The following is a 24,277-nucleotide window of genomic DNA, read 5'->3' on the forward strand; positions in this document are numbered from 1 at the left end:
GTGACTCATTTTGTTAAGCGTCCGACCTTTGAGCTCGGCTCGGGTCATGATCTCACGGTTTGTGAGTTCAAGCCCTACATTGGGCTCGGCACTGAAGGCACAGAACCTGCTTGGGATTCTGTCTCTCCTTCTCTCTCTGCCCCTACCTCAGTCTCTCTCTCTCTTTCAGAATAAATAAATAAACTTTTAAAAATAATAATAATTTCAAACACCACCAGAGGGAAAATGAAGCTAGAAAGCTGAGTAAAGGGGGAATAACATTAAACATTTAATGAATGAAAAGAAAAAAAATATTTTAAAGACCCATTGTAATGCCTATTTTCTTTGTCTCCCAGTAGAAAGTTTACTTCTTTTTATATTTTTTCTCACAAAGACCCTATTATAGTCATATTGTCAAGAAACGTTGTGGTATTTGACAATATATATATTTTTTTAATCTTTAGTTTTGACAGAGAGAGAGAGAGAGAGAGAGAGCGAGCGTGAGTGGGGGAGGGGCAGAGAGAGAGGGAGACACAGAATCTGAAGCAGGCTCCAGGCTCCTAGCCGTCAGCACAGAGCCTGACACGGGGCTCAAACTCACAAACTGCGAGATTGTGACCTGAGCTGCAGTCGGACACTTAACCGACTGAGCCACACAGGCGCCCCTGACAATATTTTTAACTTCAAAAATACCCCGCATTCAATTTAAACTTTGAGAAGATAGTAACCCCTGGCTTATTCAGTGTTGAGAGCATTCCTGGCCAGGTGCTCTTTCGCTGTAACTAATGCCTTAAAATACGGGTCAGTGAAATGCAAGGACATCAATATTAAACAGGATCTATTTTTTTCCACGGGAGCAGATACTGTTTTGTAGTCACAACCGAAATGACTAATGTTAACCAAATAAATCAGAAGGTCACACCTAAAATTGAAGCTAATGTTTGACTATGTCACTCTGTCTCACAGCCTTTGTTTCAGGACAGGCCATGTGTCGCTTTCCTTACAAAGAGACCTATGATGTTCCTGTATATACCGCCATTTGGCGGACCACCAGGGGTAATAAAAGAACATATCCTGCAGAACCTGTCCTCTTGTATAATAGGACCTAGCAATAACAGACCATACTATTACTCTGTAACTCCGACTTGCAACCACCAATACAGTTTGCAGTTAGGGGGAAAAAATAACATTTACATATCATTATAAAAACTGCATAAGTTTATATTTGGGAAAGTTCACTTTCTAAATCTGTTTTGAGAGAAATTCAAGAAACTAAACAGATGAAAAATATCCTTTACACACAAGTTTTAGAATGTTTTAAAAGCCATATATATATATTTCATATATATAAATCAGCCTTAAATATATATATATCCATGTATATATATATGGAACTCTACTGTATTTGGACTGTCAGGGTTTGCTTTAGTTTTAAATATAAACAGACGACTGTTGGCGCCTGGGTGGCTTAGTTGGTTAAGTGTCTGGCTTCAGCTCAGGTCGTGATCTCACAGTCCATGGGTTCGAGTCCCACATCGGGCTCTGTGCTGACAGCTCAGAGCTGTAGCCTGCTTAGGATTCTGTGTCTCCCACTCTCTCTCTCTCTCTCTGCCCCTCCCCCATTCACTCTCTCTCAAAAATAAAAATAAAACATTAAAAAAAAATTAAAAGTAAACAGACTACTATTGAATAGAAGATAAACTAGAGATGGCTACCCCAAATATAAAGCTTAAGATAAGATAGATATAATATATATATTATATTTTTAAATTTTTTAAAAAATTTTATATATTTTTTAAAAATAGATATAATATATATAATCCCAAATTTACCACTATCCTATTGTGATTTTGAGGTTAAGCACATGATCACCCTTGTTCTCAGTCTCTCCGTCAAGAAAATGGGACTGATCCTTTAGCACAGTGTTGTGGGTATATATAGATACAGAAAGGATATAGAGAGAGAGATCATTTTTCAGTAACTTCAATCATATACTAAATAACATAAGGGACTTCCTTTCTATAGGAACTCTATTATTAATCCTTTTGTGAATTAAACAATATTTTTATAATGAAAATGATCATCCCTTAAATTACCAGCTCATATATTCAAATACTGGCACATAAAGTTTTTCTGAGAATATTGTGCCTGGATTACTTTCTTAAACTTGTGTTCGTAATTTTAATATCCCATAGCTAACAAACAATATTTAATAGGGCCTACTACATTCAGTGATTAAGTACAAGCGTTAGTATAGGTATACTCATTGATAATCAAAAGAATCTAATATTTACACAACTGGACAACTATCAGAAAGAACGTAATATTTACTTTTGCATTATCATTAGCTTTAAAAACGCATCATTGTAACCACATATTTCACATGTAGTGTCTTAAAGCACTTTTGCATATAAATACAGAAGGCAATATCTATATATAGGTTCCCTTCCAGTTTGTCCACAAAAATTTAGGAATAAAGTCCCTCAAATTCTTTAACTTTAAAAATTACATTGTCAAGCAGAAAATGTGTGGTTCTCAACTGTGGCTATGTAGGGGCGCCTGAGTGGCTCAGTCAGCTAAGTGTCCAACTCTTGATTTCGGCTCAGGTCATGATCTCACAGTTCATGGGGTCCAGCCCTGCCATCAGACTCTGCTGAGAACACAAAAACCTGTTTGGGATTCTCTCTCTGTCCTTCCCCTGCTCTCTCTCCCAAATAAATAAATAAATAAACAAACAAACAAACAAACTATGGCTATATAGTCCTCTACAAAGAGAACATCCTTGAAAAACATGTACTGTTTTGCTCAACCAAAACAATGATGGTGATGATGATGAAATTTGAGCATTTACCTGAGCTAAGTATCTTTTTTTTTTTTAATTTGTTTTTGAGAGAACATGAACAATAGAGGGGCACAGAGAGAGCGAGACAGAGAATCCCATGCAGGCTCTGCACTGTCAGTGCAGGGCCCAATGCGGGGCTTGAACTCACAAACTGTGAGATCATGACGTGAGCCAAAATCAAGAGTCGGATGGATGCTTAGCTGACTGAGCCACCTAGGTGCCCAGCTAAGTATCTAAGTGCTTTATATGTTTTATCTCTTTAATCCTCACGTCATCGTGAGGTATATTATCCCTATTTATTAGGTGGTAGGACTGAGGCTCAGGAAAACTAAGTGGAGCCCAGATATGAAGTCGGGCAGTCCGGCTCCAGAGCCTGGAGTGTAACCATCATCCCTACAGTCTCATCACAGCCCATATTCTTTTCTAACTTTTCTAACTTTTTTTTTTTTTTTTTTTTTTTTTTTTTTAGCGAGCTTGGAGAGGGGTGGGGGTTGGTAGGAGAGAGAGAGAAAGAGGGAATCCCATGCTGAGCGTGGAGCCTGACACGGGGCTCGATCCCATGACCCTGGGATCACGATGTGAGCCAAAATCAAAGAGTCAGATGCTCAACCGACTGAGCCACCCCAGCCCCCTAATTCAATACATTCTTAATTCTAGAAATACAATCTGAACATGTTAACTACTTCGCAAAGGGCCAGAAATAGGGTATGGAACAGACTGCAGGACTGAGAGCTCAGGAAAGGGGCGGGCAGGGTGGTGAGGTGTGCTGAGGCATACAGTGGAAAGGGCCTGTGCGTGGGCCTCCTTTAACCAATGTCCATTTTGCACTGGCCATGGGTTTACTCTGTTAACACTGGCTATAGCTAACCCTGCTATCACTAAGGAGAAAGCAAAGGCAGAGAAAATGGTAGAAAGAGTTTGGGTTTGTCATCAGCTAAGTTTCAGTCCTAAGTGATGTTTTTTATTTATTTTTTATTTAATTTTTTTTTTTTTTTACATTTATTTATGTTTTAAGAGACATAGAGAGACAGAGCACAAGTTGGGGAGGGGCAGAGAGAGAAGGAGACACAGAATCCAAAGCAGGCTCCAGGCCTCCAGCTGTCAGCACAGAGCCTGACACAGGGCTCGAACTCACAAACCGTGAGATCATGACCTGAGCCGAAATCAGACATTTAAACAACTGAGCCACCCAGGCGCCCCTCTTTTTCAATTTTTAATGTGTATTTATTTATTTAGAGGGAGAGAACAAGCAGGGGAGAGGGGCAGAGAGAGAGAGAAACAGAATTCCAAGCATGCTCCACACTGCCAGAATAGAGCCCGATGTGGGGCTCGATCTCATGAAACCATGAGATCATGACCTGACCTGAAACCTGAAACCAACAGTTGAACACTTAACTGACTGAGCCACCCAGGTGCCCTTCAATTCTGAGTGATCTTAGGTGAGGTACATGATCTGAGCCTCTGGTGCCCGATATTTATTTATTTATTTATTTATGTATTTATGTATTTATTTTTTTATTTATTTAAAATTAATAATTTAAAATTTTAATTAAAACTATTTATTTTAAGTAAGTTAAATTTATTTTTTAAGTTAAAAAAAATTTTATGTCTATTTTTTGAGAGAGAGAGCACGAGCAGGGGAGGGGCAGAGAGTGGGGGAGACACAGAATCCCAAGCAGACTCCAGGCTCTGAGCTGTCAGCGCAGAGCTCTACGTGGGACTCGGAAGTCACAAACCTTGAGATCATGACTTGAGCCCAAGTCGGACGCTTAACCGATTGAGCCACCCAGGCGCCCATCAAGTGCCTGATCTTTAAAAGGGGGCAGTAACAGCTAACATTTAAATGTCTTACCATCATACAGCTACACAAGTATAGAGCCGGGGGTCAAACCCAGGAAATCTGACCCTAGAGCAGGGGACTTTTGCTATAAAGAGGCAGACAATAAATATTTTAGGTTTTGCAGGCCATACATACTATCTCTGCTGCAGCAACTCAACTTTGCATGAAAGCAGCCACAGACAATATGTTAACAGATGGGCATGGCTTTGTTCCAACAAAACTTGGTAAGAACAGCCACAGGATTGAATTTGGCTCATGGGCTGTACTTTGCTGATCCTCCCTGCTGTAGACCTCTCTCTAGATCTCTAGACCTGCTCTACAGCCCACATTTTGAATTTCAATTCATAGGAATGTCACGAAAATTCAAATACCTTCCTTAAGGTGTTTTATACGTGTAATAAATGCAAAAAAATTGAAGCTGTCATTACGTCAAGAGTTTTTAAGGGGCGCCTGGGTGGCTCAGTTGGTTAAGCATCTGACTTTGGCTCAGGTCATGATCTCACAATTTGTGGGTTCGAGCTCCGTGTCAGGCTCTGTGTTGACAGCTCAGAGCCTGGAGCCTGCTTTAGATTCTGTGTCTCCCTTGCTCTCTGCCCCATCAGCACTCATGCTCTGTCTCTGTCTCTCTCTCAAAAATAAATAAACATTAAAAATTTTTTAAATAATTTGTAACTTTAGGTTCAACCTATTACTGAGGATTTTCCCCCTTGTGCCTATTTCAAAGATCTTTAAAAAAAAAAAGTTTTTAAACATTAGCGAAACTCTGAGATATTATTTCTAGTCCATCTCTTTCCCTCTAGAGAAGACTACATTTAAGGCATTTTTCTCTTTTAGTGCTGCTGTCTTCTTAGCATGTAAGTGAAATTCACCCTACGGCCACTTGTCCAGAAATACTACACATGCTGCAGAGCGGTGTCCTTCTCTGAAATCATCTCACTGCGCAAAATGATGGCAGTCAGTAGAGTGTCTGTGTCACAGAGATGCTCAATAAAATGGATTTTGATTTTTATGATTTTCGTGAATTTATTCAATTACAATATCATTGCATATGTATTATATTTGCAATAAGGCGATACATGATATATCAGTTCTAAGTGTAGGAGGATAAGGAGAGCTTCCCTCTTGCAGAATTTCCCACTGTCTCTAAATATAATTAAACCAGATAAAGGCAGATTTTCATTCCTTGTCCACCCATTATAGCTAGTGACTCTTTGGGTGCTGTTTTGACCCATGGTCCTTGTTGCTTGTATACTTAAGCCATTGTCGTAGCTTTGGCACTCAATAAAATGCTGAAAGGACATATGTGACCTTCTAGGGTTGAATGATCTTATGTAGCCGCCCATCTTTGCTCGTGGTTTCACTCTGTCCTCTTTCCGATCTTTCCTTCTTCGTCTATCCTTGGTAGGCTAGGAACTTCAATGGCTATGCAGTAGTGACCACTATATCCCCAAGACCTAGCACAGCCTGGCATACGAGCATCCAATCATAGTTTGGATGGATGAGTGAATGAATGAATGAATGAACGAATGCATACGTAAATATTGCTTCATCATCTCTTCCATCAGATCATTGCCTTTTGCCTGAGGGGTACAGATGTTGATTGTAGTACCAATGAATTGACTGTGTTCCAGAAGAACATTTTTAGTGATTGTTTATGTCTTAATAAAAAAAAAAAAAAACACCAAAACTCTGAATCTTATTTTTTTATGAAAATTTGCATTTTATTTTTATTTTTTAATATAATTTATTGTCAAATTGGCTAACATACAGTGTGTACAAAACTCTGAATCTTAAGCTTTCTACATTATGAAGGAAACCAGCAGTGACATTTCAGAAAGGTCCTCGTCTTAAAAATCAGAATGTCAGCAGTTTGCACGTGCCCATGTGGTAGAGAGGTCTGAATTTAAATGAGGCACTTCTAGAGCTTGGCAGAGCCTCCGGTTGATTTCAAAGGTAGTGTTTCTGTGACCCAGACCCGTTGGTCTGCCTGTGATGACGAATCAGTTTGACAACAGAATCTGTCTGAGAGGGCTGTATGGTAGTCATCGTCTGGTTTGAAAAATTAAATTGACAGAATTTCAAACATATTAAAATGAGTAGTTTGGTATCAGAGATACACCGGACTTTTGAAAGGTGATGCCCATCTCTCAGTCTTGACAGCTGTGACAGTAAGAGCCAGATGAAGACGTCAAGCCCACGCCGGGAGTGGCGGGTATAAAATAACAACTTCTTTGGGGCACCTGATGGCTCAGTCAGTTAAGCAACTGACTCCGGCTCAGGTCATGATCTCACAGTTCGTGGGTTCAAGCCCTGCTTCGGGCTCTGTGCTGCCAGCTCAGAGCCTGGAGCCTGCTTCAGATTCTGTGTCTCTCTCTCTCTCTCTCTCTCTCTCTCTGCCCCTCCCCTGCTCGTTCTCTTTCTCTTCTGCCAAAAATAAATGTTGAAAAAAATAACAACTTCTCTTACTATTTAATTAATACCTGCCACGGGCAAGCATATAATCTGGTTATAGCTCTGGATAGTCAGACTCCATCAGTAATTCTCAACAGGGAGCAGTTCTGCATCCAGGAGACATTTTGGGTCATCACACATGGAGGGGGTGGGCATCGAGTCGGCAGAGGTCAGGGGAACTATGACATCATCGTACAGCACACAGGACAGCACCACGTGACAAAGAATTATCACATCCAAAAGGTCAATAGGGAACAAGGTTGAGAAATTTTGGATTAAATGATACCAAAGGTCCCTCTGCAGCTCAGAGTCTGGGATTTTATGAAATTAGATTATGTATGTTAAAGAAGTTTATAAATTGCAAAATACTATATAAATTCAAGCTACTATTACATGATACAAGCCATTACTGCCTTCTTCCTTCTCTCTGTATCTTCTGGTAGCTCTTTCTGTCCCTTGCCAGATCCCTCAAAGGTTTGGATCAAAGGAGCCAAGATCATGGGTGAAACCAGAAGTCCCTTCTACTGCTTGTTTACAGTTTGGGAAAACATTAATCCAGGAGGCAGATGTGTGCCAAATTTGTGGGATTCATTTTTTTTTTTTCAGCATTGCCCCATCAACCTGTTTAGAAAAAAATGTAAGTATATATAATGCTTATTTAAAGGAAACCAGATAACAGATTCTTAACAGGGATTGTGTGTTGCCAAACATCCATAGAAAACTCACCCACCCCCACCCCACCTGGGCGGGTGGCTTTACCCCTCTCATGGTGTACAGACAGCTTCCCTGGGAACCCACAGCAAAATGCCTCATTTTCAGCCATGTGTTGATAGAAATGCCTGGGAACAGTGAGTCTCTTGGCTTTGTATCTGTTTATCAGACACAATCATTCATTGAATGATGTGCTTTGCCATAACAAAATCTGTACAAGCATCAACACAGTTTAAGACCCTTTGTGAGTTAACATCGTCTCAGATTAGCCAGGAGCTGACAGAGGTATGGCCCAAGATATCACTATGCCACTGCCTCTTTATCCTTTTGGGATTTCACCTAAAGAGAGTCCTGGAAGGATTTTATGTGTTGCAAGAGCCATGCCTTCAAATAGCATGAGGTTGCTGGGGGAGATAGGAAAAAAAAAAAAAGAGTCAAGCTTCAATCTTCAGCTTATTGTTTGGGCCTCCAGGTAAATTCCAAGTATCCTGCCTCCATTTTGTGTAGAGTTCCTTTACCACTTTCCAAGCTCTGAGGTAACAGAAATGTCCCAGTGCCAGAGGCCTGCCTGGTGGTGGGAGTATTCTCTGCTGTTTACTCTAATGGGTGGTGGTAACCTGGCCAGGGGCAGTAAGATAACCACTCAGCGTGAGGCCAAATCTTGGAAACTTTTTGCAGAAGCTGGCCTTTGATGTTTTTTCCCCCTTGATTTGTGGCATTAAATGTCTCTTAATCCTGGAACCGGTCCTCTGAAACGGGTGCTAGAACCATCTGAAATCTATGGACATGACATGGAACGGAGGTAACTGCCTCCTGTGACAGTGACACATTCATGATTTGAACTTCTATTTCTTTGACTCCAAAGTCTTCCCTCTTCCAGAGTCTTCTGGTTTGGTATATATTTTACTATATTGTACCGTTTATTATACCTGTGTGCCAGGCCATACCTAAGAAGTGACGATTAGTAAAGACAAAAATTTTTCTGGTATAAATAAGGGACATCAAAACAGAAATCTTACCACAGAGATAGAATTAACCTCTTGGATAAATACATTCTAAAACCTTCCACTGACTTAAGTTCCTGCTGGTGCTGGAAGATACTACTTACCCCTGTATATTATCTTCAAATTGCAATGTGTCCTTTCATCTGCAAATAAAACTCTCCTGTGAATTCCACACTGCACATTAATCTCAAGTACCTGACATGCATGCACACAAACACACATGCACACATGCATCCCTACAGCTGTGAACCAAAGTTAACTGGTAGTTTGGATAATTCTAGATTGCTGTTTTTCTAGATACAATCTGGATATGTTTTTCTAGATACAATCTGGATTATCTAGATCTGGATAATTCTAGATCATGCTGTTTTTAATCCTAGGTAAAGCCTGGTTGGCAAACTTTGGAAATTTTTCCCAGTACAGTGGTTTCCGTGCCCTCTAAAACGTCCCAGTTCAAAGTTAAAATCCTACTGAAAGATACTCTGAACCACTCCTAAGGAGAGATTTTAAATCCTGATTTAAGTCTGCTGTAGTCTGAGTTAGCCCTGAAATTTTATTTTACCCTGACAAGCTCAAACTTGACCTAAAACACAGGCAACAAAAATTGCAGCTAATACTTCAGAATAATAGCAGGATTTGAAAGTATGTTTTGCTCTGTTTTATATGCCAAACTGTGAATACATTTCAAAAATATTGCCACATTAGTAAGCTAGCAGTCTTTGGTGAAGCCATCTTTAGTGTGTGCAAGGATGGTGTGGTGTTGGGGGGGGGGGGGGGTTCCTGCCTCCGGGGACCTGGCATCCGTGAGGATGACTGGACCTTTTGCATCCAGTGCAGCAAGTCTCTTCAGGTTCCTTCTGGAAAAGCCTCTGCAAACTGCTATAGCCAAAGTTTAGGTGAAAAACAGGCTTACACTTGGATGCCCGAGCCATATCGCCAATGCAGAATCACACTGCCAGACAACTTACCTGCTAAGAATGGAATCTGGGAGACCCTGGTACACCAGTCCACGCCAGAACTCACAGGCTAGGCTTCTCATACTGACTGGTTTGAGGTTGGCTGGGATAACCTCTTGTTTCCCTGTCAACAAACGAATCCTACATAGGAGCAAGATTCTCACCTCAAGTTCAAATATCTTTTTTTTTTTTTTTTAACATTCAAATTTCTTCTAACATTTTTTGAGCACTTAGTGCTAGGTTCTGCACTAGGAGCTTTGTGTGGATTTCATGCACTCCTCACCACAGCCCTGCAATAAGGATCACTTACAGGCAGCTGTGGTACAGACTCTAAGCCAGACTATCAGGGTTCAAATACCAGCTCTGATGCTCACGAACTGAGAATCTACTTAATCTCTCTGTGCCTCAGTTTCCTTATCGGTAAGGTGGAGATCCTAATAATATCCCATACAGACTCTGTGAGGACTGGAGTGAGTTAATACATACGTAGAGTTTAGCACACTGCCTGGTACATAATGGGCATTCAATAAATATTAGCTCTTATTGTCACCATTTTAAAGATGAGAATATTGAGGCTTTAGGAGGTTAAGTGGTCTTTCCCAGGGTTCACAACTAGTAAGCAGAGGAGCCAAGTTTTGGCCCTAGGTCTCTGACTCCAGAGACTGCATTTATTCAGTAAATCAAGACTATTCAATCTATTTTATTATTCTTTTAAATTTTTTAATGTTTATTCATTTTTTGAGAGACAGAGAGCACGAACAGGGGAAGGGCAGAGAGAGAGGGAGACACAGAATCCAAAGCAGGCTCCAGGCTCTGAGCTTTCAGCACAGAGCCCAATGAAGGGCTCGAATTCACGAACCACAAGATGGTGACCTGAGCCAAAGTCGGACGCTTACCCAGCTGAGCCACTCAGGCACCCCTATCCAATCTATTTTAAACCTATCTTCTATTAAATGGATAATTGGGTGCCATTTATACCAATATTTTGTTATTGTTTTATACTCACAGACAAGGTTCAACTTACGAAGTGTATTATTACTTACTGTGCCCACACCTCTACTACAAGAAGAATCTCGTCATTCAGAAGATAGTGTTTCTCACTACTCAGACACCCCTATCCCAAACACACACATGCATATATATACTCCCACCCTTCTAAAGAGAGTATTCTAAACTAATTTTTAAAAGCATAATAATGATGTGGCCGAGCTTTTAACTTGGGGAAGTATAGCCTTAATTGGAACAAGTTGTTAATATTAAGGTACAGCTCTTTTGAGGCAGTCTCTGGTCATTGAGCACGAATGCAAAATGCCTTCATTCTCAACTTTTTAGGACTTGAAGGACAATTCTCTAATTCCATTAACTATGAGGTAGGCTCCATGAGATTGAGGTCCACCATATCTGGCACATAGTAGGTGCTCAAAAAATATTTGTAGAATGAATGAATAAATGAACACAAACCCTTCTGTGTTGGTGTCTCTTAAGTTATTATTGTGCACATATTTAAGTGTTAGAGGCTGAACCAACCACCTTCACCAGATATCTCTTCTTCAGTCTCATACATTTGACCATGCACTTAAATGGCAAAGAACTTAGACTGAAGGGGGGAAAGATAGGTGAAGAAGACTGTCTTTAAAATATGTTAGAACTTGGGGCACATGGGTGGCTCAGGCAGTTAAGCGTCTGACTCTGGTTTCGGCTCAGGTTATGATCTCGCGGTTTTGGGAGTTCAAGCCCCGCATCGGGCTCTGTGCTGGCAGCACGGAGCCTGCTTGGGATTCTCTCTCACCCTCTCTCTTTCTGTCCCTCCCCCACCTGTGCTGTCTCTCCCAAAATAAATAAATAAACTTAAAAAAAAAATAAAATGTTAGAACTTAAAAACTGGTCCTGAAATTAAGTCATTGTGCAGCATTGGAAACTGAGGAAAAAGTGACTATACTTAGCAATAGCAATCTATGCCACTTTGTCACATTGATGTTCTCTGCACATCTCCTAGAGCAGAGGCCGGCAAACTTTTTCTGTACCAAGCCAGACAGTAAATATCTTAGGCTTTGCAGGCCATATATCTCTGAACTATTTGATTCTGCCATTGTACCACAAAAGCAACCATAGATAATTTTTTTTTTAAGGGTAATGGTTGTGTTCTGATAAAACTTTTATTTACAAAAACAAATGGCAGGCTGTATTTGGCCCGTGGCCATAGTTTGAAATAGTTCGGTCTGAAGTTTGTCTAATTGTGGGGCACCTGGGTGGCTCAGTTGGTTAAGCGTCCAACTTCGGCTCAGGTCATGATCTCACAGTTTGTGAGTTCGAGCCCCGTGTCCGGCTCTGTGCTGACAGCTCAGAGCCTGGAGCCTGCTTCAGATTCTGTGTCTCCCTCTCCCTCTGCCCCTCCCCTGCTCACTCTCTGACTCTCTCTGTCTTTCAATAATAAATAAATGTTTAAAAATACTTTTTTTAAATTCAAAAAAAATAAAGTTTGTCTAATTGTAATAAGTTAGGTACTCTGTTACATTACTGACAGAAAGGTCATATTATTAGCTGTATGGTGCCCTTTTTAAAGGCATTAAATAAATCCTATATCTCTTTTGTATCTCTAAGCCTTTGGTCTTGAAAATTCATTGAGCAGCACACCATATAATTTATTTAACTCTCTAGTATATCAGACATGAAGATAAGGAGAATGGAGTTTATAAACCGTAAGATTTTCTTGAATGTGTTAAACCTACTCATTGTACCATTTTTTTTTAATGGCCTCTAGTGTGAAATCCCAATTTTATGGATCTTATTTTTGTCCTTTTTGTATCTCTGAGCTTTCTTACGTTCCAGGTTTTTTTTTTTTTAATTGTGGTAAAATATACACAACAAAATTAGCCATTTTAACTATTTTTAAGTATACAGGTCAGCGGCAGTAAGTACATTCATACTGTTGTGTAACCATCACATTCATCCATCTCCAGAACTCTCGCATCATCCCTAACTGAAATTCCCTAAACACTAACGCTCCATTTTCCCTGTCCCCATCTCCCAGCAACCATGATTCTTCTTTCTATCTCTATGAATTTGCCTATTCTAGGTACTTCATGTAAGTGTAATCATACACTATTTGTCCTTTTGTATCTGGGTTCTTTTACTTCACCTAATGTCTTCCTGGTGCGTCCAAGTTGTAACATGTGTTAGAATTTCCTTCCTTTTTAAGGATGAATAGTATTCCACTCAGTATACATATCCCATTTTGTTTGTCCTTTCATGCATCAATGGACATCTGAGTTGTTTCCACTTTTTGGCTACTGTGTGAATAATACTGTCGTGATCACTGGTGTACAAAGAGCTGTTTGAGTCCTTGTTTTCAGGGTTTTTGAGTATGTAACCAGTAACGGAATTGGTGGATCATATGACAATTCTATGTTTAAGCTTCTGAGGAAGTACCATGCTGTTTCTCCAGTAGCCGCACCATTTTACATTCCTACTAGCAATGCTGAAGTGTTCCGATTTCTTCACATTCTTGCTAATGCTTATTTTGTGTTTTGTTTTATTTTTATAATAGCCATGCTAGTAAGCATGAAGTAGTATCTCACTGTGGTTCTCATTTGTTTTTATGTCAGTGTTTGTAGTGTAAAAGACAGTTTGTTTATTTATTAGGTACTACATTAATCGATGTCTGGTGCAAATTAGATGTGTGTGTGTGTCTGTGTGTATATGTGTGTATAGATGCATTTATTCCTTTCCTACCTCCAAAATTATGTGAGATGGCTTCCAGTGTCTGTGTGTTTGTGTGTGTGTGTGTGTGTGTGTGTGTGTGTGTGTGTGTGTATAGGTGCATTTATTCCTTTCCTACCTCCAAAATTGTGAGATGGCTTCCAGAAACATGTAAACAAGAAGATGAATAATATAAATAGCTAAATTCATGACATTGAGAATACAGAAGACTAAAAAAAATGAAACTATAGCCAAAATTAGATAAACTTGATACTAGACTAGACTTGTCTAGTATCTTAGACAATTACTAAAATTGAAGTGACAGACTTAATCCTGAACTTCCTAGTGGCCAAAGAAAAAAGGGAAAGAGGGCCAGTAACATAATTCAGTTCTTCCAGATGATCAAAGCTTACGAAAAAAGACTTTCCTTGGCTCGCAGATGTAAGAAATAAGCTATAACTTTTAAAAGAAGTGATTTTTTTTAAAAAAAGAAGTAATTATATTACTGACACCAGCAGATTTCAGACTGAAAGCAAACAAAAATTTTGATAAAATTAATGGAGTTGCACCTGGAAATGACTCCCATAGCCTGACCACTACAAGACTTTTCTTGGTGTAAAATCATAATTTCAGAGTACAATTAGGAAAACACGAAGTCAACTCTGCCTATCTCAGCAGAGCGATGAGGTCTCTTCCTTTGGATTTTAGTTAATATTTTATGTAGTACAACATGTAAGATTTTGAATTGCCACTTACGTGTTATATATGTCCTGGGGTTTCCTTTTCAAAGGCCACAAATTATAAATACATATGTATTTGTACAAATAGTTTCCTTAAGAATATATCCTTATGTTCCTTTTGGAAGGAAGGGAAGAGCTTCATGTTCAAATCTGATATTGAAATTTCTGTTTCAGTGTGAAACTACAGGAACGAATGTATCATTTTCAAGTTGATAACAAAAAAGACTTCATGATAAGTGGATATGTTATCAAACCAGTCTTAAGCAATTAAAGGGCAAAAGAAATAAAAAATAAGAATAGAAGCCATATGAAACAGATGTTTTTAAAGAACTGAGAAAGTGTCAAAATTACCCTAAAATGGAAAGAATTGGTCTGAAGTTTTACCCAGAAGTTTGGATTAAAGACAACAATAACAATGGACATTTCTTGAACGTTTACAGTGTTCTAGGCACAATTCAAAGTGCTTTGCTTGTATTAACTCACGTATTCCTCTAAACTTAGTACTAACCTCATTATTCCCATTTTATAAAAAGAGAAACTGAGGCATGGAGCAGCTAAGTATCCTTGCTCCAGTTCATACAACTAGAAAGTGTTAGAGCTGGGATTTACACACAGTCACCCAGTCTGTCTCCCGTAGCCACTCACTTACCCACTATACTGTACTGCCCCTTGATGTTATGGCAAATGAGCCAATGAAGAAATGTTTTAGCTGGCCAGCAAATAAACACCTCATATTTCTGTTGTGTCCCTATAATTTCTTTTGATTTTTTTTTTCTTTCGAAGATCAAACTTACCTTAATTACTCTTGAAATTTCCCTTAATATTCTTGTATACAATTCCTATTGGTAAATTTTTTAAACTAATGCTCCTGATTCCAGTTGAATGATGAAACCTTATGCAGCTATTTAAAATTGTGTTTTTGCAAAGAGTGTTAAACATGTGGAGGAGGGGCGCCTAGGTGGCTCAGTTGGTTAAACATCTGACTCTTGATTTTGGCTCAGGTCATAGTCTCATGTTTCATGAGTTCAAGCCCTGAGTCGGACTCTGCACTGACAGCACAAAGCCTGCTTGGCTTTCTTTCTCCCTCTCTCCCTCTCTCTCTGCCCCTCCCCTGCTCGTGCTCTCTCTCTCTCTCAAAATAAATAAACTTTTAAAAAAATGTGGGAGGGATGCTTATGAAGCAAAGCAGCGGTATGTAAATTTGTCGGAAGCCAAGTCCCACCCCCCCACCCCCCCAAAAATAAAACTATTTAAAAAAAAAAGATGGGAAAGTTCAATTGTGGCTATCATTGGGTAGGAATAATAGGAATGATTTCTTTTCCTCCTTTTCTTAATTTTCCACAAAATTTACCTGAATACTTTTATAGCCCAAAAAATGAAATAAACTTCATTTTTTAAAAGGCCAAGCAGAACCGTTCTTTACAAAAGCACAGTACAAAGCTCCTAATGATAATCCTATTGTATAATTTAAAATCATCTCCACAGAGCCCTGTGCTGTATAGGTAAAGGTGGCATGGTTTAGATTTGCACTATCATATGTGGCTATTTAATTTTAATTAAAATGAAATAAAATTTAAAACTCAGTTCAACAGTTACACTAGCCCCATTTTAAGTGCTCAGTAGCCAAAGTGGCTAGGGAACAGCTTTTCCGTCCTCACAGAAAGTTCTATTGCACAGCACTGCTTCTGACGACAGAACATGGAATCTGGAACCAAGTGACTTGGAATCAAGTCCTTCTGGGAGCTGACACTTGCTGTGTGAAATGGGCAATTTACTCAACCTCTCTGAGCCTATTTCCCCATAGACAAATTAGGAGTAATAATAATATCATTTTCCATGTAAGGAGATTAGGAAGGTCAAATAAGATAATGCACGTAACCGTTTTCCAAAAACTGCAGTGTGGCTTACCAGGTAGTAGCTGCTTCACAGACCACCCCCCCACACACACCCCCCGCCCTGCCCAGTTTGAACGTAATCTAGCTCTTTGTGGACTGATTCCAAATCCTTTAATGGTTCCTACCAAGACTTTTGCCTAAATGACACTGTAAAATTCAGACTTACCAGCTCTTACCACAGTACCTAGAACAAGTCCTCGGCAATGTGAATGTTCCATTTCTTTCTTGTAAAAAGCTTCAGATACACAGCTCTGTACCTATCTCTTATAATAACACCTCCTCAAAGTTTTCCTTAACGATGTAAGTACACTGCTCTACTTCTAAATGGAAAAGACTGTCTTAAAAAAAGAAAGCAAAGAGGCTTTGTCTACCAGATAAATGGGTTAAAATGCTATAACTAAAAGGAAATCAATCTGAGTCGACAGCGCAGGAATTGAGCAAAAGATGTTGCCATTTGCTGCAAGAAGATGAGGTTTTCACTAACAATTACAACAGGTTCTCTGTGCTTCAAAGCTGTTGGGGTACTGATTAAGCGGAAGTACTTGCTCATTCTGATTTTTTTTTTCCCCGAGTCACTTCTGGTTTTTCCTGCAAAACAACCTGACTAATTTAGCTTCTTAGAGCTGCTGTATTTATTCCCCATCTAACCACCTGCTAGTGAAGCGTGGGTCTCGTGTGTCTTACAGGAATGAAGTAGGCAAGTGTTGGCTCAACGCGGTGCAGACTCCACACTCACCCTCCCTTCTGCCTCCCGCAGGTCTCCTCCAGCCGTGGATGCCTTTGACATTATGACCGCAGAGGATTCCACCGCAGCCATGAGCAGCGACTCGGCCGCCGCGTCCTCGGCCAAGGTGCCCGAGGGCGTGGCCGGCGCGCCCAACGAGGCGGCGCTGCTGGCGCTGATGGAGCGCACGGGCTACAGCATGGTGCAGGAAAACGGGCAGCGCAAGTACGGCGGCCCGCCGCCCGGCTGGGAGGGCCCGCACCCGCAGCGCGGCTGCGAGGTCTTCGTGGGCAAGATCCCGCGAGACGTGTACGAGGACGAGCTGGTGCCCGTGTTCGAGACGGTGGGCCGCATCTACGAGCTGCGCCTCATGATGGACTTCGACGGCAAGAACCGCGGCTACGCCTTCGTCATGTACTGTCACAAGAATGAGGCCAAGCGCGCTGTGCGCGAGCTCAACAACTACGAGATCCGCCCGGGCCGCCTGCTCGGCGTGTGCTGCAGCGTGGACAACTGCCGCCTCTTCATCGGTGGCATCCCCAAGATGAAGAAGCGCGAGGAGATCCTGGAGGAGATCGCCAAGGTCACCGAGGGCGTGCTGGACGTGATCGTCTACGCCAGCGCGGCCGACAAGATGAAGAACCGCGGCTTCGCCTTCGTCGAGTACGAGAGCCACCGCGCGGCCGCCATGGCGCGCCGCAAGCTCATGCCCGGCCGCATCCAGCTGTGGGGCCACCAGATCGCCGTGGACTGGGCCGAGCCCGAGATCGACGTGGACGAGGACGTGATGGAGACCGTGAAGATCCTCTACGTGCGCAACCTCATGATCGAGACCACGGAGGACACCATCAAGAAGAGCTTCGGCCAGTTCAACCCGGGCTGCGTGGAGCGCGTCAAGAAGATCCGCGACTACGCCTTCGTGCACTTCGTCAGCCGGGAGGACGCCGTGCATGCCATGAACAACCTCAACGGCACTGAGCTGGAGGGCTCTTGCCTCGAGGTGACGCTGGCCAAGCCCGTGGACAAGGAGCAGTACTCCCGCTACCAGAAGGCGGCCAAGGGCGGCGGCGCGGCCGAGGCGGCGGTGCAGCAGCCCAGCTACGTGTACTCTTGCGACCCCTACACGCTGGCCTACTACGGCTACCCCTACAACGCGCTCATCGGGCCCAACAGAGACTACTTTGTGAAAGGTTAGTGGGGGCTGTACTGCTGGGGAGGCCCCCGACAGCCGTGTGGCCCTGGACAGAGTCAGGGGTGTTGTGGCTGTAGTTTGCTGGGCTGGTAGACAGGCTCCTCCCCCCACCGACCCACCCTCTTTTGGGTGTCACTTCTGGGTGTTTTTGTTTTTGTTTTTGTTTTTTTGCTGGCACTTAGAGTGTTCACTTCCACAGCATTTTGGGAAATGTGGGTCGTTCATGTGTATGGGGGCGAGCAGTGAAATCACAGGGGCATAGAGGCACTTCTTGCATACTACCTTTCCAGGGTCTCCCCAATTTGGGGCTAGTCGACCTGTCTCTAGTTTAAAAGCTCCTTGTGAAATTAGATCTCTAGGATGTTGGCACACGAAGGACAATGTTGTGGTGGTGGTGACGTTTAAATTATTGGCTAGCATGTAATGAAACCAACCAAGCATTATACTGGGAAACCAATACCTAGGTTCTGGGTCCTGCTGTCATCAGATTAACTGGCTCTGTGACTTTAATCAGTCCCTTTCACCTCCCTAGGCCAGTTTTCTCACGCATAAAATGAGGAAGGTGAACTAGCAGATCCCCTTCCAGATCTGACTTCTTTCTATTCTGTGAATGTTTTCCTGTATTAAGTTGCACTTGAAATCCTAGGAACTCATCAGCAAGTTCATCTCTTGTGTTGAGCAGGCATACTTTGGATGCAAATCTAGGATGGAGTAGCATGTTTGAAGCATCTTACCAGCTCATTGAAGAGCAAAGGTGTAACCACCTGCAACTTATGGCAAACAACTAAATGGCCAAGAAACTTGAGTTGAGATCTGCTTCCTGTGTGGTCACTGTTGGTTGCTCATCATTTTTTTGTGTTGTTATTATAAGCAGGCAGCGTAAGAGGCCGGGGTCGAGGTGCGGCTGGCAACAGAGCCCCAGGGCCCAGGGGTTCCTACCTCGGGGGATATTCGGCTGGCCGTGGTATATATAGCCGATATCATGAAGGGAAAGGAAAGCAGCAAGAAAAAGGATATGAACTTGTACCGAATTTGGAAATCTCTGCCGTCAATCCAGTTGCCATTAAACCTGGTACAGGTCAGTATGAACCAGAGATAGAATGCATCAGCCTAACCCCCCACCCTCTCTTTGAAGTGACTCCAGGCTTTCCTTGGGCTCTTTCATTGCACAAGGGTTCCTTTTCTCATAGGCAGCCAGAGATTAGGCAAGAGTGTGGCCTCCTGAGCCTTCTTAATGTGGGACTTAAGGGGATGGTCTAGCTCTGACCATGTTCAAATCAAACTTTACAGTAGTGGGTTTTTCAAGTGGGTGCCACTTAGTCGCTAGGCTTATTCTCGGTCTGTGACCCAGTAGGCAGAGTTGGAGTGGTGGGGAGGGACAGAGGAAGAAAATGGAAGATTAGGAGATTCTTCTGTATCTTTTACCAGCTCAAACCGTCTTTTTCTTACTCAGGCCTATTGCTCCACTAGCTGTCAGAAAGCCAGAGGATACAGCTTATTGCCAGTTCTGAGAGTTGGTGGGAAGGGTAGGAAATCCCCCTTTGGGAGCAAAAAACACAACTTGTCCCTTGTCATGGTTTTATAACCAACCAGAATACCTGGGAACAAGGCAGTGGTGAAAGTTTTTGCAGCTGCTAATTTCCTGGATTCTCATTTCCAGCATTCATCTCCCCCTCTTGCTGGATCAATAGATTGCAGGTAGGGACACTCAAGTAATTCAAGCCAGAGACCTTGAACTTTGCTTTCACCTCCAGGCCCTACAAACCACTCTGCCAGTGTTATTAGTGCCCATTGGTCATCTGGCGTGAGTCAGATCTTTCTGATCCTCACTTCTAAGGAATTCCATTGTGAGAGCATCATAGCACAGACTCCCTATTAGCACACACCACACAAACATCCACACATAAGGAAAATTCATTCGTGGAGAGTCAGAGCCATCCTCCTCCAGCTCTCTTCCTGGCTTCGTGGAGAGTAGACTGAAGAGCACTTTGAGAGAATCCTCACCTTGAAGCCCAGCTCCTCTTGATTTTCTTCTGGTTGAGGACTGTACCTTCCACCCCCTAGCTAAAAGAGAGTCAGCGAATCTGCGTTTGGGGCATAGGTTTGCACTGCCACATAGGGCTTAGAACGCATTTTCCCAGCAGAGCTTCCTTTTGAAATAGTCCAGGGATAATTTTTTTGCCTAGGAAAAAAATGTTGCAGATTCCGCAGTCAAATGACTCCTTAGTCTGGATTTCCTTACAAATGCCATTGACACTATAAGCAATGTAAAACTGATCCCAAAGCTCTCTGTAATGCCATAAAACAGAGCCTGGATACGATAGCTGTCACTTCTACTTGTTGGAAACTGGACTCCTGTTGGCAAGTTGCTACAGCTTAAGATTTAACTGGAGAAACGAACTCTTAAACCAATTTTAAGCGTATAGTTGTGTCCTGCAGCCTGAGGTAGAAATTCCTGTGAGTGGACAGCCTAAACAATCCAGAATTACTTAGTACAACCCCAGTGTAGTTTAAACTCATAATCACCTCTGGTCCCCATCTTCTGGGCTCTCTTTGTGATTCATCCAGAAAATGAGAACTTTATATTTTAGGAGAAGCATCAGGGCAATGGTGGAGTATGTGGCCACAAGACCATATGATTGAAAGATTTCATTAAGGTTTTAGATGTATTATATTGAAAGGCCACACTGTTGTTTAGCCTGCAATCATTTGTCTCTGTACCTTATTTCAGATCAGTTTGCATTAGAATAAATATGCTTACAGTTGTAGGAAAAACATAAATGAAAGCATACTTTGTGTATGTATTTTATATTCTTGCTTACCCTTCAACACACACACACACACACACACACACCACATACTTACACAAACTCCCCCAAAACCAAGGCTAATATTTTTTCTTTCTTCTCTTTATCATATGTTGGCATTCAGTAACTGCTGTCTGTTTGAGCCCCTGCTTAAAATAGAGTCCTTTGGACTTTCCTCACAGAAACACATCTTCGAAGTGCTCATCATAAAAGCAGTCACTCACTGCTTCACTACTATGAGCAGACATTAGCGAATGAGGGAATTTGCCATTTTTTTTATTATGTGTTTTTCCTTGAATCAGTAATGCTGAAATCTGAAATAACAGAGTGAAGTGTACACAGACCTCTGAGTTCTCAGAAGGAAACTCTCTCCAGCGCCTGCTTCTTAAAATGTGAAAATGAGGGGCGCCTGTGTGGCTCAGTCGGTTAAGCGTCTGACTCTTGATTCCGGTTCAGGTCACTATCTCACATCATGGTTTGTAAATTCAAGCCCCACATTGGGCTCTGCGCTGACAGTAAGGAGCCTCTTTGGTATTCCTTTCTTGCTCGCTGTCTCTGCCCTCCTCCCCTGCTCATTCTCTCCCTCTCTCTCTCTCTCTCTCTCTCAAAATAAATAAATTTAGAAAAAAATTTTTTTAAAAATGTGCAAGTGAAAGGGTGGCGGGTCTGGTAATGAGCGAGGTGAGTGATGAGGACCAACAGGCTCACTCTCCCATGCTGGAGGGCCTCTGATCACGTCTGGCCTTGAACCTGCTGTCTCAGTCAGAAGGCCCTTTCCTTTGCTGGACATTAAGAGTAAGATTCAAAATGAGATTTCTCTGTAGAAACGGTAGGAAAAATGTTGGTGCGGAACCCAACTCTGGACTCCCCTTGCGTGAGCATCTGTTGGGAGACCCCTCTGTACACACGTGGATCCTTTTTCAAGATGAACAGGGGGCCTGCCTGCCAGCAACCCTTTCTTCCTCTTGGGTAGCACCTTGTTACCTGTACTGAAAGACAACATTAAGTAGCAGGGGAGGCCCGTGACCACTAAACTTGGTTTTGAAAAATACCAAGGAAGTGACACATCTTTCTCGGGACTTTCAAGCCATGTGCATTTCCTTTCTCTTACAGTGGCCATCCCTGCCATTGGGGCCCAGTATTCCGTATTTCAGGCCGCCCCAGCCCCTAAGATAATTGAAGATGGCAAAATCCACACAATGGAGCACATGATCAGCCCCATCGCGGTGCAGCCAGACCCAGCCAGCGCCGCAGCTGCTGCCGCCGCCGCCGCCGTCATTCCTGCTGTGTCAACGCCGCCACCTTTCCAGGTAGAGCCCTTGCTGTGATCATTGTCATTTGTGTGTGAGGCCTCTGTTAATCACAGATTCACTGACGATTCAGCAGGAGAGTTTGCTGTGTGCCGAGCTCTCCAATGAAGTGTGGGATTGGGTGAAGAAAAAATGTTTACTGTAAATCATGACAGGACGGAAAAGTTTGAAAGAATAATTTATACTACCCTAATATTATCACTGTATTAAAGATGGGAGGCAGGGTGCAGAAATGACACGTGTAATTCTTCACGGTGTCATAATATTGTGCATATAATGTTGTGCATTCAGTATTACGATGCTGGATAATTTTTAATTCATGTTCTTACTGTTAAGGGGCTGACTTGCAAAGTCCAGGGAGATCGCTCACATTTTCACTTGCCAAATTGCAGTTCAGTGATGATTTTTTAAGTTCTCTCTCCCTGCCCTTCCCCCCCCCCCCCAGTCCCCCTTCTGCCGGGTATGAATATTTACACCTGTGTATCCACACACAGGTGTGTAAGTGTGTAAGTGTGTGTGCATGGAGAGAGAAATATCTGTGGAGGGGCACCTGGGTGGCTCAGTCAGTTAAGTGTCCGACTCTCGATTTTAGCTCAGGTCATGATCTGGTTCATGGGTTCAAGCCCTGCACTGGGTTCCTCACTGGCAGCGTGGAGCCTGCTTGGGATATTCTCTCTGTCTCTGTCTCTCTGTCTCAAAATAAATAAATAAACTTAAAAAATATATATCTGTAGAAATGTAGATATATAATAATTTTACAGGGGCACCTGGGTGGCTCAGTCAGTTATGTGTCTGACTTCAGCTCAGGTCACAATTTCGCAGTTCATGAGTTCAAGCCCCAATTCGGGCTCTGTGCTGACAGCTCAGAGCCTGGAGCCTGCTTTGGATTCTGTCTCCCTCTGTCTCTGCCCCTCCCACTCATTCTCTGTCTCTCTCTCTCAAAAATAAATTAAAATATTTTTTAAAATAATAATAAAAAAACAAAACTTTGCAAAATCCACCCTTAATCCTCTTCTCCAACCTGATCCAGCTCTCCCCATTCCTCCTCCCTGTCCTGTCTTCCTGTTTCAGCCTCCTTCCCCACCTTTACTCATAGCTTCTTTTCTCTGTGGTCTTTTCAGCCCCGAGTCTTCTGTAGAATCTTTCCCAACCACCTAGGCTTGGAAATCATCTCTCCTGTGTCTCTCATTACCCACATTGTTACTTGGCATGTGACTGCCAGTATGTTCTGTCTCCCCAACTGATGAAGCTCCTCTAGACCACGAGCTACATCTTACATTTCTTTTTATCTTCAGTGCATAGCACTTAGGGAATACCTATAGGTGATAATGTCATTCATCCAAAACAATAACAACAAAAACATCGTGTTAAAGCTACTTTTTGTGAGGCAGTGAATCTCAAATACCTTATCATTCCACAAGCACATATACTCAGACCTAGGGTCTCTTACCTAACTGGATAAGAATTATCCAGGGAGTATGTTTAAAAAGCAGATTCTTAGGAGCACCTGGGTCACTCAGTCGGTTAAGCATCCGACTCTTGGTTGTGGCTCAAGTCGTGATCTCATAGTTCATGGGAGTAAGCCCTGCATCAGGCTCAGTGCTGTGAGTGCAAGATTCTCTGCTTGGGATTCTCTCTCTCCCTCTTTCCCTGCTCCTCCCTTGCTCGGGAGTGTGTGCAAACTCTCTCTCGTGCTCCAAATAAATAAATAAACTTAAAAACAAAAAACAGATTTCTTAGACTCAAACCCTGGAAGATACCCAATAAGCAGAACTGGGCTGGAGTTCTAGAATCCGTGTTTTTTTGTTTTGTTTTGTTTTGTTTTTTTAATTTTTTTTTCAACGTTTTTTATTTTATTTTTGGGACAGAGAGAGACAGAGCATGAACGGGGGAGGGGCAGAGAGAGAGGGAGACACAGAATCAGAAACAGGCTCCAGGCTCTGAGCCATCAGCCCAGAGCCCGACGCGGGGCTCGAACTCACGGACCGCGAGATCGTGACCTGGCTGAAGTCGGACGCTTAACCGACTGCGCCACCCAGGCGCCCCTACAATCCGTGTTTTGTATAGGCTCCTCAGCAATGCTGAAATAGAGCCATGCTTGTGAGCCACTGCACTATGGTACTATAT

At 42.3% G+C, this 24,277-nt stretch overlaps 1 protein-coding gene across 4 annotated transcripts in view; it reads left to right on the forward strand.

The window, feature by feature from the left end:
* Positions 1-24,277, forward strand: part of RBM47 (RNA binding motif protein 47) — a 162,005-nt gene that overhangs the window by 132,020 nt on the left and 5,708 nt on the right. For 3 of the 4 annotated variants that reach the window (XM_043604622.1, XM_043604632.1, XM_043604641.1), the window contains 3 exons: positions 16,875-18,031; positions 18,905-19,111; positions 21,954-22,150. In XM_043604622.1, the coding sequence (XP_043460557.1) occupies positions 16,906-18,031; positions 18,905-19,111; positions 21,954-22,150 (1,530 nt within the window). In that variant the 5' untranslated portion in view covers positions 16,875-16,905. The remainder of the gene's footprint in view (positions 1-16,874; positions 18,032-18,904; positions 19,112-21,953; positions 22,151-24,277) is intronic. The other variant, XM_043604651.1, reaches the window with a different exon arrangement.

Source organism: Prionailurus bengalensis, chromosome B1 (genome assembly GCF_016509475.1).
Source record: "Prionailurus bengalensis isolate Pbe53 chromosome B1, Fcat_Pben_1.1_paternal_pri, whole genome shotgun sequence".
Taxonomy (NCBI): domain Eukaryota; kingdom Metazoa; phylum Chordata; class Mammalia; order Carnivora; family Felidae; genus Prionailurus; species Prionailurus bengalensis.